General features: G+C 38.7%; 1 protein-coding gene across 6 annotated transcripts in view; it reads left to right on the top strand.

Annotated features, from left to right (window-relative positions):
• The window catches only part of SPAG17 (sperm associated antigen 17), a 238646-nt gene that overhangs the window by 216927 nt on the left and 7041 nt on the right, over positions 1-14678 (top strand). For 4 of the 6 annotated variants that reach the window (XM_063624696.1, XM_063624697.1, XM_063624701.1 and 1 more), the window contains exons 44-48: positions 1692-1828; positions 3201-3385; positions 5127-5187; positions 8477-8621; positions 11296-11435. In XM_063624696.1, the coding sequence (XP_063480766.1) occupies positions 1692-1828; positions 3201-3385; positions 5127-5187; positions 8477-8621; positions 11296-11435 (668 nt within the window). Of the gene's footprint in view, positions 1-1691; positions 1829-3200; positions 3386-5126; positions 5188-8476; positions 8622-11295; positions 11441-14678 lie in introns of all 6 variants that reach the window. The other 2 variants (XM_063624699.1, XM_063624698.1) reach the window with 1 other exon arrangement.

Genomic DNA, 14678 nt, shown 5'->3' with positions numbered 1-14678 from the left:
GTGTCTGAATGCCTGTTTCTCTCCACATCCCCCCTGCCTCCACCGTAATCCATCCCTACTTATTTCTGTTTGGCTTTATCCTCTCCTACAAAGGACAGGCTATTTCCATGTGGCAGACAGAGATCATGGCCATAAAGGCCTAAGATTCCGATTCTTCCAGATCCATAACCTAGTGTGCAAGATGGGGTTATCGCTGTCCACTTCAGCAGAAATATCCAGGGAAGGGCCCTCATTGACTGGGCTTTGCTCCTCATGGTTGGGACCAGGGATGTCCTGGCACCAGATGTGTGTGGCAGGAGTTTGCATAGAGATGGAGGATGGGAAGAATGCTGAGCAGTCCAAGATTATCACTGCCAAAGCCCCCTCATTCAGGTGTAAAAACATGTGTGGCACTCACCTGCAGATCGTGGACACTCAAATATTAGCCCCTTTCCTTTTCCTCTCTTCCTGATTTGAATGCAGGAAAGGATTTTTAACTACCATGATCTAAAATACCATTCTTATTTCCACCTCCTGGATCTGTGGAACAAAGACACACAGCTACTGCTGCATGGATTTCCTACACTTGCTCATTCCCTCATGTAACTGAGGAAAAGAACAAGTCACCGAATTTAGTGATCTGAAGATTTAATTTTCTGGCTTAATTTATCTATACTTACTAAACCACTTTTTAAAACTATGAATATGGTAGTAGAATCAAAGAAATTCTTGGGATTTTTTTTTTTTTACTCATTAGTTTTAAGAAATCTTTCAGAGTTAATGTTGTATTGTATTATATAATGTTGATCTAATGGAACTTTGAAGATCTGGGTATAATTCAGTTCATCCTAGGCAGGCCACTTGACTTCTTAGAATCTTATTTTTCTCATTTATTAAAAAATAGATGCTAATAGCATCTGTACTGCCCACCTTATAGGGTTGTTGTGAGGATCAGTATTGTGTCATGTATGTAAAATCACTTTGTAAAATGAAAAGGCATAAAATGAGAATTAACAGAAGACTTTTCTCCTTTTAAATAAGCTCTTTACACTAAAAATAGAAATACAATTTGACCCAGAAATCCCATTACTAGATATACACCCACAGAAAAAGAAATTGTTCTATCAAAAAGACACACACACTTACGTGTTCACTGCAGTAATGTTCACGATAGCAAAGACATGGAATCAACCTACGTGTCCATCAATGATGGACTGGATTTTTAAAATGTAGTACATGTACACCATGAAATACTATGCAGCCATAAAAAAGAATGGAATCATAATCTTCGCACCAACATGGATGCAGCTGTAAGCCATTATTCTAAGCAGATTAATAACAGAAAACCCAAAATCACATGTTCTCACTTGAGTAGGAGCTAAATCTTGGATACTCATGGGTATAAAGAGGGGAACAAGAGATGCCGGGGACTCTGAAAGGAGGGAGGAAGGGAGGAGGCAGGCTGAAAAATGTCCTGTTGCATACTGTGTTCACTATTTGGGCAGCATGATCATGCATTATACACTTGTAACAAACCTGCAGTAAATCTAAAAGAAAAATTGAAATTAAATTAAAAATAAATAAATAAGCTCTTTGAAAAGCAAAGAAGAAAAGTTTCCAAGTTGGTTTATGTTCTTATACACTCTGATATTACTTCAAATGTCTTTGAATAAAGTGTCCATGTGGCATAATTTAAGCTTTCTCTCTAACAGAACCAGAATCTTATGAGCCCATGAAAATTCCAACCCAGTCCTTGCTGCAGGATGTTGTGGGACAAGCAAGAAAAGAAAAAGTGAAGTTGCCTCATTATTTGCTGAGTTCCAAGCCTAAGTCTCAACCTCTTGCAAAGGTAAAACAAACATGGGAACAAATTCCCCACAGCCAATCAGCATTTGATGTAATTCTTTATTTTTTATTTTTTTCAATCCTGCTCCTTTTGCAGATTTTATGTAATTCTGATTCATTGAAGTTATTAGTTTCCAGCCACTGTGTATGCTATGACTGTATCCACCATCTCACCATGAAGCTCTTTAAACCTACATCTCACACATGCAAACTCAGACGGTGCTTTGATGGAGCTGGCTCATACAGGCTGCTGGGAGAAATTTTATGAGCCAGTCATCAAACCAAACTGATAGCTTGAAATCACCCATGCTGGGAGTACTTGCACCACAAAATTGGCAAACAGTAGAAATCAGAATTGTTTTCAGAGAGCCAGTTTACCAGCATACTACTACTGGCTAAAGGAATCATTGGCCACCGTTGCCATGACTCTTAGGATAAAATCCAAATGTCTTAGCATGAGGATAAGGCCCCATTTGCTTCTTCACCCTCACCCTGAGTCAAACTCACTATAATTCAGCCACTGTAGATTTCTCTTCATTCTTTAAAAATACCAAGCTCCTTTCTTCCTCAGAGCCTCTAAGATTAAGATTCCACCTAGTTCTGTTGGGAAACCTTCTGGAGCCCACCAGTTTTGATAATTATCTTTTTTTTTCTTCCATGGCATACTGTGTTCATCTCCATCACAAAATTTATTGTAATATACATATGTATATAACTGACAATATATAAATTACAGTACATCTCAAATTTTAATGTGCATATGAATTACCTCGGGATCTTGTTAAAATACAGATTCTGACTCACTAGGTCTGGTGTAGGGCATGAGATTCTGCAGTTCTAACAAACTCTGAGATGATGTCAGCGCTGCTGATGTGATTAATAATAAGGGCACAGACCAATGTTTCTCAAAGTGTGGTTGCCTGACCAGCATTGCCAACACTAAGAACTTGTTACAAATGCAAATTCTTGGGCCCTGCCCCTGACCAACAGAATGAAAAACTCTGGGGGTAAAGTCAGCAATCTGTGTATTTATGTGTCCTCCAGGAGATTCTGATGGAAGCTAACATTTGATGACCACTGGCACAGATGAAAGAGCACAGACTCTAGAATCAGGCAAACTCGAGTCTGAATCTTTGCTATGCCACTTACTACTTGAACAATTATCTGTCTGTCAGTTCTCTGAACTTGACTTCCTTATCCTTAAAACAAAGCCTAAAATACATCCTCACAGGACTATTGTAAGGATGACAAGAGACTGTAAACATTCATTTCCTCCAGCAACCCAACAGTTATTTTCCTCTGGTGACAGGGACTTTTTTTTTTAATCTTGGGAACTCAAAATAGAACCATTTTATTAATTTTTCCTTAATGCAAAGGTGCAAGATTCTGTTGGAGGAAAAGTGAACACATCCTCTGTTGCATCTGCCGCCATTAATAACGCAAAGTCATCCCTTTTTGGGTTCCATCTTCTCCCATCATCAGTGAAGTTTGGAGTGCTTAAGGAAGGACATACCTATGCTGCAGTTGTAAAGCTCAAGAATGTTGGAGTGGACTTCTGCAGGTGAGGCCAAGAGACCAAAGGTCTGCTCAGGTTACCTTTCCCTACCCTGTGACTTGTCTTTGGTCACCTCCATCAGTAAATGTTTATTGAACCGAACTGTAATTACTCCTTGAATCTTCACATTATTCAGTCATTTACACACTAATTCATTCATTGATTCATCAACAAATCAGTGAGTGTTTATCGGGTTCCAATTATATGGTAGATACTTCCTTGCCCTCCTATTCATCATTATTCATACTTTGGTAAAAGCAACTCACATCCTGATCCCTACTAGTGGAAAAAAAGGGGGAGGTTGTACAAGTGTTACAGCAACTAATGTACAATAATTGAAAGTCTTTTTCTCAAATCCACTAACTATAATAATACTAGCTGATGTTTGTTTGCACATTATGATCTGAAAGGCACTTTTAATTACATTGTTTCTGCATAATGGAGGGAAAGACCTTAGAGACTACTATAAAAGGAGAAACTGTGTAACCTGTTGTAACATCTTGTCAGACAGCAGAGGCCAGACTTCAGATCTCCTGAGACCCACCATACACTTTGCTTTACTAATACTTTGTTTTGTGTGAAATTTCAAACCTTTCCATTGGATCAGTAAACCATATACCTCTACCAAACCATTTCCAATTACAAAATGTCCACTATTGTATCTTGAATTAAACATAAGCATGTGTATTACTTCCATTAAAATGGAATATATGTTTATTTCAGTTGCAGTCATTTTCAGAGTTGAGTGGTAAATCCTTCAAGAATGTTGGTGATTCCGGATTGATGATTGGAAATCAGATAAAACAAAATGATAGAAGCATCCAGTTTGAAAGATCCCTGTCCCGTTTCAGTTATTTCAGTTGAGGCAAATCCCCAGCTTCAGGAATAACCTTTGCTTCCTGAGAAACAATCTGATGTGGAACTCAGGCCACCAAATCACACATGATTGTTTTTTAGGTTGTTGCCAACAAAGTGGGTGGGGAGAAATAGACAGTCAACCTCAAACTAATAAAACTCATTCGTGCGGGGCCTGTCACTCCAGTATAAAATTTTAGTTTTGGAGATTTCACTCCTCAGCTTGTTAATTCAGCCACGATAGAGCAGACAGCAAGGTTGATGCAGGAAGAAGCAGTGTTGGGGTCAGAGTGGAGGTAGGCTTTCCTTGGCATTTTAATTTACTCCAGGTCTTTAACCTTCAAGCAGAACCCACAAACCACAGGAAGGGAGAGAGATCAATAAGCACCATCTGTGAGCTTGGAGCTTTTCAAGTTCTTCGACATTTTCTGAGCCTTTCTGTTTCTCTTCTCCTCAAACATGCAAACCCCATACCAAGAGAGAGCAAGGCTGGCTCCCATGCTCCACTGCCTTCCAAAAGAGCCTTTATTCTTCAGCTTAATGACCTGGCTGCCAGCATTTGCGTTCATGCTGGCAGCTACGCTGAAATGCACACACCAGCCAAACGGTCCCACTGCCCAAGCCTGGGCTGCTCGTCAGCAACCAGTAACGAAGGGTTGAAACTCAGGTTGGAGCCCGTTTTACGCTGATGAAAACTGTTGGAAAGGCAGTTGTGAAATGGGCCCCAGATTCTTCTCCCAATTGAATATTAAAGTTGTTTTTCTAATGGTATGGACCCCCGGCTCCTGTGTAGCAAATATTAACACCTTCCTTATTTTATAACATCCCAGCTTATTCATTGGTCATGTGTTTCATTATGGCATAAATTTATTTTCATCTTTCTGCCTTGTAGGTTTAAAGTAAAGCAGCCCCCACCCAGCACAGGACTGAAAGTGACTTACAAACCTGGACCTGTAAGTCCTATATGTCATCTGTTGTGTGTGCTTGCATGCATGCAAGTGACTATGTATAGGTTTCCAGTGAAGTGGGCTTTGAAACCATTCTGCCCATTCTGTTTAAACTATGTATAAGTCTAATGTTTTTAATATCATAAGCAAAAGATTTCTGGTAGTGATACAGTATGTGGCTTGATGGCATTCATTCCATGTAGTAACCATGAGACCAATCCTATGCATAAACAGAGTTAAACTGCCAGCTATGGAAACAATTCTGAAGCTCATCTCACTTGTCCCAATATTACAGTTATATACCATTGTATAAAAACTACCTTTTCAAAAAGTAAATCCTTATGCAAAGTAAAAAATAATTATTCCATTCTTTGTATTTTACATCAATCTGGTTTGCTCTCTTGGTATTTGTCAGAGAATATTATTTAATGCCATACTAAGAAATCGTATTTATATTTATTTATTTATTTATTTATTTATTTATTTATTTATTTATTTATTTTGAGACAGAGTCTCACTCTGTCACCCAGGCTAGAGTGCAATGGCATGATCTTAGCTCACTGCAACTTCTGCCTCCTGGGTGCAAACACTTCTCCTGCCTCAGCCTCCTGAGTAGCTGGGATTACAGGCGCATGCCACCACGCCCGGCTAATTTTTGTATTTTTAGTAGAGACAGGGGTTCACCATGCTAGTTGGCTGGTCTCGAACTGTTGACCTCGTTATCCACCCGCCTTGGCCTCTCAAAGTGCTGGGATTACATGCATGAGCCGCTGTGCCCAACCAAGAAATTGTATTTATTAAACTCATCAATTGCCTCATTTCTCCAAAGATCTCTGAAAATACAAAATACAAAATGTCAACCTGTTCTGACTTTATCTGATACATCCTCCAAAATGGCACGTTTAGTAAAAAATATGCATATTCTCACTTTAAATTATAATTTCAGAGATATAGGATGATGTAAACGTAAGTTCATCTTAAATAAAGTCACATTTGTAAGTCTTTATCAGTGCAGCATCTGGCTGCTTTAACACCCCTTTTACTTCATACTTCACTCAGCAAATTTTGAGTTCCTTCCATATGCCATTTAAAGTGACCAGGGCACAGAGGATGTTAAAAATGAATAAGACACATAAGAAGCTTACAGAGCCAGGCACATAGTGGGTACTCAAGAGAGGTGTGATTGAATGACAGAATGAAGTGAGTTAGTCTGGCAGATGCATGACCCATTCATCACAGATGCAAAGAGTGCATAGAACAGTGTACAAAAGTATCCAGTCCTGTTAACAAGCACCCAATGCTCCCTGAGTCTGAAGCTCTTAAAGCAGCCCCAGTTATAGGTTCACACAGAAGGGTTGGTTTGGTATAGCACAAAGTCAGTCGGCTTCTTGTCACGACTATGCCATCAAGCAGTTCGGTTAATGCTCTGAGCCTTGTTTTCCTCATCTGTAAAGTTCAGACCAGATTATTTCTTAGCCCCCTTCTAGCTGTAATATGCTCTACAGAAAACAGTATTATACAGGCTGAAACTCCAAACAGAAACATTTTGGGATTATATCCACTAATTCACGAGTACTCTCCTGAAGTAATTCATCACTGTACTGTGTCAAGATTTCAGAACCTTCACGACGTAAAGCAAAAGACAAAAATCAAAACAAGCCCTTCTTCCACTGTTCTGGGAAGTTAGCAAATCTCATTTTAATTTAAAGTAGGGATTATGCCAAAAGCCAGAATGGCTGTTGGATCAACTTTTATAGGTACTAAAAACCCAGCATGTAGTCTTTGAAGCTCACTCTATACTATAAGGTGTTTTTATTTTTATTTTTTTTTTTTTTTGGAGTTTTTGATAGTAGGTTTTGGCTCTGGCAAAAAAAATATAATCTGTAGACTTCCCCATACATAAATCTAACCACTGTTCAGCTGGGTTAGTTGCTAACACTAAATGAATCTGCTCAAAGCCTGGGCAAACCTGTATGATGGCAGTATTCCAGCTCTCTTCATGCTGAATTTCATCATTACCCAGCCCTGCTCCAACTGGTGGACTTGGAGAAGGGTCTGCTGCTGGATATCCTCCAGTATGCATATGCTCACAAGTACATTGCTGAAAAAACTGTGAAACATTTTTCAATTCTACTATTTATAAAACTATATTGAAGAAAACATTCCATTTGTATCTAATTGCTTTTCATGTGGTAGTTTCAGATTTATTTTTTTTCAGATAACTGTTCCCAAATCTGCTTTTTAACTCACCTCCTGGAGAGGCAACTTAGAAACATAAAGAGCTCTCTCTTTGCTGGCTAGTGTTCCTTGTTCTTTTCAAAGAACAAGGCAAGACGCCCATGCCTTGCTGTGTTCCTTCTTCCTTCTGTATCAGGTTTCTTCTTTGTTGGTACAATCCTCTTCCATGGGTTTTCAGAACTAAGCAGTTGGGCATTTAAACTAATTTTGTCTCCCTCTACTGGCTTCATTATTTTATGCATCCTGTATTACGAATACCCTAAAGTCAACGTTTGTCCAACCCATGGCCCAGGACGGCTTTGAATGTAGCCCAACACAAATTCCTAAACTTTCTTAAAACATGATGAGATTGTTTTGCGATTTTTTTTTAAGCTCATCACCTGTCATTATTGTTTGTATATTTTGTGTGTGGCCCAAGACAATACTTCTTCTTCTGATGTGGCCCAGGGAAGCCAAGATATTGGACACCCCTGCAAGGAACAGGGTAGGAAAGTTATGGTAGTCACCAAGTCTGTTAGATGATTTTTTTTTTTTTTTAGACGGAGTTTTGCTCTGTCACCAGACTGGAGTGCAGTGGCGCGATCTCAGCTCACTACAACCTCTGCCTCCTGGGTTCAAGCAATTCTCCTGCCTCAGCCTCCTGATTTATATTTATATTAGATTAAATTTACCTTTATCTGCAGTAGCCGCTATTGCAGATTTCACTACTGAAAGTCACTACCAACATTCAAAAACTAGCACAATTAAGAGTATTGCAAAATTTTGCCTTCAGTTCCACTTCCAATAACCTGGCATTTAGCTTCCTTATGCTTTTTCTTAAATAGCACCTGGTTTGCCCCTTCAACAGTTTACTCTGGCTCCCCTTTACTTAATGGAATTCTACCTTCATTATGAAGTAGTTCTGCTAAATTCTTATAATAACTACCATTTATTAGTGCCAAATTTATACATGAAGAAACCAAAGGTAAGAGAGTTTAAGTAACTTGCTCAAATTCATATTAAAAGCAAGGTTTGAACTCAGAGTGGTCTGGTCCTAAAGCTATCTTGTGTCTTATAGGTGGCAGCTGGTTTGCAGACAGAACTGAATATAGAGTTATTTGCCATGGCTGCTGGAGAGGATGGGGCCAAGGGATCAGCACACATCTCTCACAATATCGAGATTATGACAGAGCATGAGGTTCTGTTCCTACCTGTGGAAGCAAATATCCTTTAAAGTTCAACTTGAGTAATCATATATAGTGCGGAAATTACACAAGTGAGGAAAACATGGAAGCCAAAATGCATCTCTACTTTATTAATTCTATCTTCAAAATCAGAGTTAAATTTATTAAGACAAAGAGCATCTTCATTCATCTTTGAAAGCACCTAGCCAAATCTAAAAAAGTACCTGACACATAGTGTATGTGCAGTAACTTCAGGTTGAATAAATGTAAATGTTATTGGCTATCTATGGGATATCAGACAGAATAATAAAACAGCAAGTCTCTATCACAAAAAATTATAATTTTATGGAAGGATAGGAGATACCTTCTTATTATAAAGCTTGGGTATTCACTGAATTATGCATGCATTCCTCCTTATCAGTGTCTCCAGCCACACAGATATTAGATAGGTATCAAGAACCTATTACCTCCAAGGTACTGTATAAAATAGTTTATCATATATAAAAATGGATAATTGGACTCTGTCTTAAAAGGTATTATATAATCTAGTAGCAGAAATAAAGTCTTCACATTTTATTTCTATTTTGTACTTTCTCCACTGGCATGAATTGTGTGCTGCTTGTGTTACAGTTCTATTTGATTTTTGAGCTGGATCTTATAGAATGTGAAAATTTGATTGATGGGAACTTTAAGTACAAAGAATGAACAAAACCACGGCAACAGGAAAGCTCCAGGTGTTTGGGATGATTGGCAGGGAGTTCAACTTGCCAAGAGCTTGAGTATTAGGAATATAGTGGGAAAGTAGGTTGAAGTCAAGTTATGAAAGATCTTAAATCCTTGGCTTGGATTTTATTATTTAAGCAGCAGTGAACCACTGCAGATTCCTGACCCTGTGGGTGATATGATCAGCATATCTTTATTAAGATGAATCCAGTGTTATTGTGCAGGACATGTCAAAGGGGAACAATTGGATGTGTAAAAGAACCATTAGAAGTCTACCTGAATGGGCCATGTGTGAGGACAGGAACTGGGAGTGGGGGAACAGTCAACATAAAGAGGGACATGAATGAAAGACATGGTGGGGGAAGGAAACTGCAAAATCTGAGGTAGAAGCCATTGACGGATAGAAGAAAGAGGACATCGAGTTCAACTTCAAAGTTTTGGGCTGAGGTAATGAATCATGGATATGTAATATTAGATCTCAACTGAGAAGTCAGAATTGGAGATATAATAATTTTAAGCATCGTTTACACAGAGGTGATGGCTGAACGTATGGGCAAGGAGCAGAAATCTGGAGTCGGTTTAGGGAGCAGGAGGAAGAGGAGCCAGTGGAGACAGAAGCAGCAATTAGAAAATGATGAAATACTTCAGAAGCCTTAGGAAGAATTTCAAGGAAAAGATGGACACAATTGACGGATGCTATTGAGATGTCAAAGAAAATTCAGATTTAAAGTGTTAAATTTGGTTGGGATAAAAACTAAATTGCAAAAGGTAAAGAATGACTGTATTAAGAAAGCAAAAACACTAGTTATGGATATTCTTTCAAGAAAATTTATTAAAAGAAAGAGCAAGAGAATATGGTACCTCAAGGATGCAACAGAATATAAGAAGGATTTTCAGTTTAATGTAGACCTACATGTTTGTAGGTTGAAGAGAGTGGAGCAGAAGAGATATATTAAAAATATGAATGAGTAGAAGTGATTGAAACTGCAATATCCAAAACAGGGCAAAAGAATAATAAAAAACAGAGCTGAAGGGTTAGTCTTGGCAAGGGAGAAGCTGAAGATAGCTGATGATTCAGATATTCCAAGGTGAAGGAGAAAGTTCAAGGAACTTGTGTCAGATAGCACTGATGTCAATAAATGAAGTTTAGTTCATTTGTTCATTTATGCTTTCAAAGATGCCGAAATGCCTGCCTTTATGTAGCTTGCATTCCAGTGGGAGGACGGACAATACACAAAGTAAGTAAACTATAAACAATGATGGCAGTAAGTACAATGGAGCAAAATATAAAATAGGAAAGGAAAGTCCTCACTGGGAAAGTCTCTGTCCCTTCCTCTCACCTTCTTCCCCTCCCTTTTTCTTTTCCTTTTTTTGAGTAATGATGACAGGGTTTTTCCATTGTGATAGAAGGAAACTAGCCAAAGAACTAGTTTTTTCCTCTGGGAACTAAATCAAGTGCCCTTACCCTCTCCACACAGGTTATTAGATGCAAATACTTGAGTCACTGCTGCTGATCATACCAATGAAATCATTTGTATTTATAATAAATTTTCTATTTCCCTGCTTATAGATTAGAGAGAACCTGTCAGACACAGATAAAGGGCAAAAAATCTTATCAGATCTTTTATCTACTTACTTCCAATGTCAACAATGATCTGTCCCTCTCTCCACCAAAAAAAAAAAAAAAAAAAAGCATGAAATCTGATGTAGATATGGTTTGGGGCTTGACCATGCTGATGGCTCCTTATAGAAAGCCAGACACAGTTAGGAGAGAAACGTACACTAGGGAGAACAGAAGACATTCTAGACATTGGCATATCCATCCTCTAACCCCCAAGCATAAGCACGCAGAATTTGCGTTGGATAGACGGGTACCTAAAATTGAACTAATGTTGCCAGAGAAGAAATTCTATGATTCTAAAATGTTATTTGGGTTTATATATGCAAATCATTTAGTCATGAAAAGCATAGCCCTTAACAAGTATTTTACCAGTTTTAACAAGCAGCAATTATGATAAGCGACCAAAAGACTTTCCCCAGGGAAAAGAAAATCCAATGGTCCAGAGAACTTCTACAATTTATTCCTCCACACTTGGAGTCTTCATGTCTCGTAAAGTTTCTCCACATTAGGTATGGTAAGTAATAAATGGGAATTTGATTGTCAAGCATTCAAATTTGAGGTATTAGACCCCAGGTTTCTTCCCCTCTTCTTATAGTCAGAAACTCATAAGCCACCTAGCCTGAATGAATGAAAATATTTGTTTAGGCCGGGGCTGGTGGCTCATGCCTGTAATCCCAGCACTTTGGGAGGCCGAGGTGGGTGGATCACGAGGTCAGGAGATCGAGACTATCCTGGCTAACTTGGTGAAACCCCATCTCTACTAAAAAATAGAAAAAATTAGCCGAGTGTGGTGGCGGGTGCCTGTAGTCCCAGCTACTCTGGAGGCTGAGGCAGGAGAATGGCGTGAACCCGAAAGGCGGAGCTTGCAGTGAGCCAAGATCGTGCCACTGCACTCCAGCCTGGGAGACAGAGCGAGACTGTCTCAAAAAAAAAGAAAAAGAAAAAGAAAAAATATTTGTAGTTACTCCTTTATATATATCACAAATGTAATCCTCATGCAACGTAGAATTCAGTGCTTTATAACCTAATCTTGGTAGAGACATCCCATTATATTTGCTGTATTCTGTTCACTAGAAGCCAGTCACTAGGTCCAACCCCATACTCAAGGGCAAGGGATACACAAGCGCAACAGTGCCAGGCCCTATGTAAGGGTTGGGCTCAGTGACTGTTACACAATGTGTACTGTGTTCTAAAAACATACCAGGGCTGCCTGGATCCCAAAAACCTCAGAAATAAAGAGAAAGCACGTGAATATATGGTGATACTACCTTTAAGAACCTTAGCCCCATCACAAACTTAGGATCTTAAATTGTGAGGAATGGGGGTGGATTGCAGATGGTAACTGTAAGCCCATGTGGTTTCTTCGTTAAGCTTCTGCTCACAACCTCCCTCTCTTTCTGAAGACTAATCTGGCCTGAAAAGGCTGCATTAAGCAGGCTCATCATTTATAGCTAAGTGAATAGTGTCCTATATATAGTCCTGTACCTACCAACAGATACCATTGTTTTCCTGGGCACTGTCCTAGATCTCTGCTGGAGATTTGCTAGATATCTTTAGAATGAGATATAATTTATGACATTTGCCATTGAGAAACAATTTAATACCAAATATACAAAGTACCTAGCTTCCAGCCAGTGAATTTCAAAACTGTTAAGCATATTTTCTCTAAGTGGATGGATATATACATTTTTTTAAAATAAGCCTAAATGTTTTACTCCCAATACATCATTCAAGAGCCTTTTTTTTTTTCAATGGAGTCTCACTCTGTTGCCCAGACTGGAGTGCAGTGGCGCAATCTCAGCTCACTGCAATCTCAAAAGGCTTTTCTTTATGGTACTACAGAATTTCTATAGGTAACTTACTTCACAATATGCAAGAGATATTAGTCATTAAATGGTTTTTATATTAAGGATTATATACAGCCAATGGCTAAAGCAATGAATACTGACTTAATGACTAGAAATTTGCCTGGCTTAAAATTTACTTTATAATGCACCTATTGACCTTAAACTTTTAAAGAGTTTCAAGTATTTTGACCAAAAGTTGTTAACTTGGCCAGGTTCTGTACACGTCACTTTATCATAAAAGTTCCCTTTCTCTTCGATTAGTATAACACTTAGCAGACAGAAACATCTTTACACTCCCTAGCACTATCAGGCTTTTGAATTATAAATGGTGGCAAAGCTATGGGAAAACAGCAACTTTTAACATAAGAGTAATTATTAATGACATATACATCTAGAATGCCCTCCTGGAACTTGTTTTGGTTTGGAAAGCATCAAAAATGTTACTAGAAAGTGACATTTATGTTCTGATGAGCAACTCTAAGAAGGATATTGATTTAACTTCTGTCCTTATAAAAAATTAAATTATTTTTCAAGAATTAACTCCTCGCCCTGGTGGCAGGAATAGCTGCCTAAACAACACTGACCCCTTGGAAAGCACCTAGAATGCATTATCCTGCCTGCCTATTCTCTTGCCTTTCATAGTTATGCCTTCAAAAACTCTATGCCAAAATTCACTTATTTATTCTGCCCAACAAATAACACCACTGCATTCCTTACTTCACTTCAGTGATTGTGTTATGCTCAAGAACATTAAGACTTATGGTTTGGGACACAAATCGCCAAGCCACAAGAACTGCATCTCTGAGCCTGGGAAGAAAATGGTGGCCCCACAACACAGTAACTTGGTTGAAATGACCAAATTCATAGACAGAAACTATAGTTTTAAGTCTTTGGGATTAACAACAACAAAAAAGATAAAAAGCAAAACTGACTCAAGAAGATACAGAACATCTAAATAGGCCTATAACAAGGAGTATGATTTAGTCATTTATAAACTTCCCCAAAAGAAAAGCCCAGACCCAGAGGTATCTGTCAATATCTTTTCCTAGAACATTCCCCAAATCCTTACCATGAAGACATACAGTAGACAATCCGTTGAACAACATGGGTTTGAACCACGTGGCTCCACTTTTATACAGATTTTTTTTTTACTATTATTATTTTGGAGATGGAGTCTCACTGTGTTTCCCAGGCTGGAGTGCTGGTGGCACGGTCTTGGCTAACTGCAATCTCCGCCTGCCAGGTTCAAGCAATTCTCCTGCCTCAGCCTCCTGAGTAGCTGGGATTACAAGCACCTGCCACCACGCCCGGCTAGTTTTTTGTATTTTTAATGGAGATGAGGTTTCACCATGTTGGCCAGGCTGGTATGGAACTCCTGACCTCGTGATCCGCCCGCCTCAGCCTCCCACAGTGGTGGGATTACAGGCGTGAGCCACTGCACCCAGCCCAGATATTTTCAATAAATATATTGGAAAAATTTTTGGAGATTTGAAACAATGAGAAAAGTTTTAGATGAAAAAAATTAGGAAAAAAGTAGTTATATCATGAATGCATAAAATATATGTAGATACTAGACTATTTTATCATTTACTGCCATAAAATACACGCAAATCTATTATTTTATCAAAATTAACACACACAAATACAGATCATACATGGTGCAATTCACAGTTTTGAGAGAAACGTAAAATAATGTAAAGGTGCAGTATTCAATCATAGCTGCATAAAATGAAGTGTAATACACAGTTATGTTACTGAAATAATTTCACAGCCACCTCCTGTTGCTATTGCAGTGAGTTCAAGTGTTGTGGGTACGCACTTAAAATGCTGTGTGACACTAATCACCTGTGCATGAACAATTCATCACCCCAGTAAACTGCATATCCCAGTGCTCCCAAAAAGCAG

Source organism: Symphalangus syndactylus, chromosome 12, assembly GCF_028878055.3.
Source record: "Symphalangus syndactylus isolate Jambi chromosome 12, NHGRI_mSymSyn1-v2.1_pri, whole genome shotgun sequence".
Classification (NCBI taxonomy): Eukaryota; Metazoa; Chordata; class Mammalia; order Primates; family Hylobatidae; genus Symphalangus; species Symphalangus syndactylus.
This window is presented reverse-complemented; position numbering and strand designations above follow the sequence as displayed.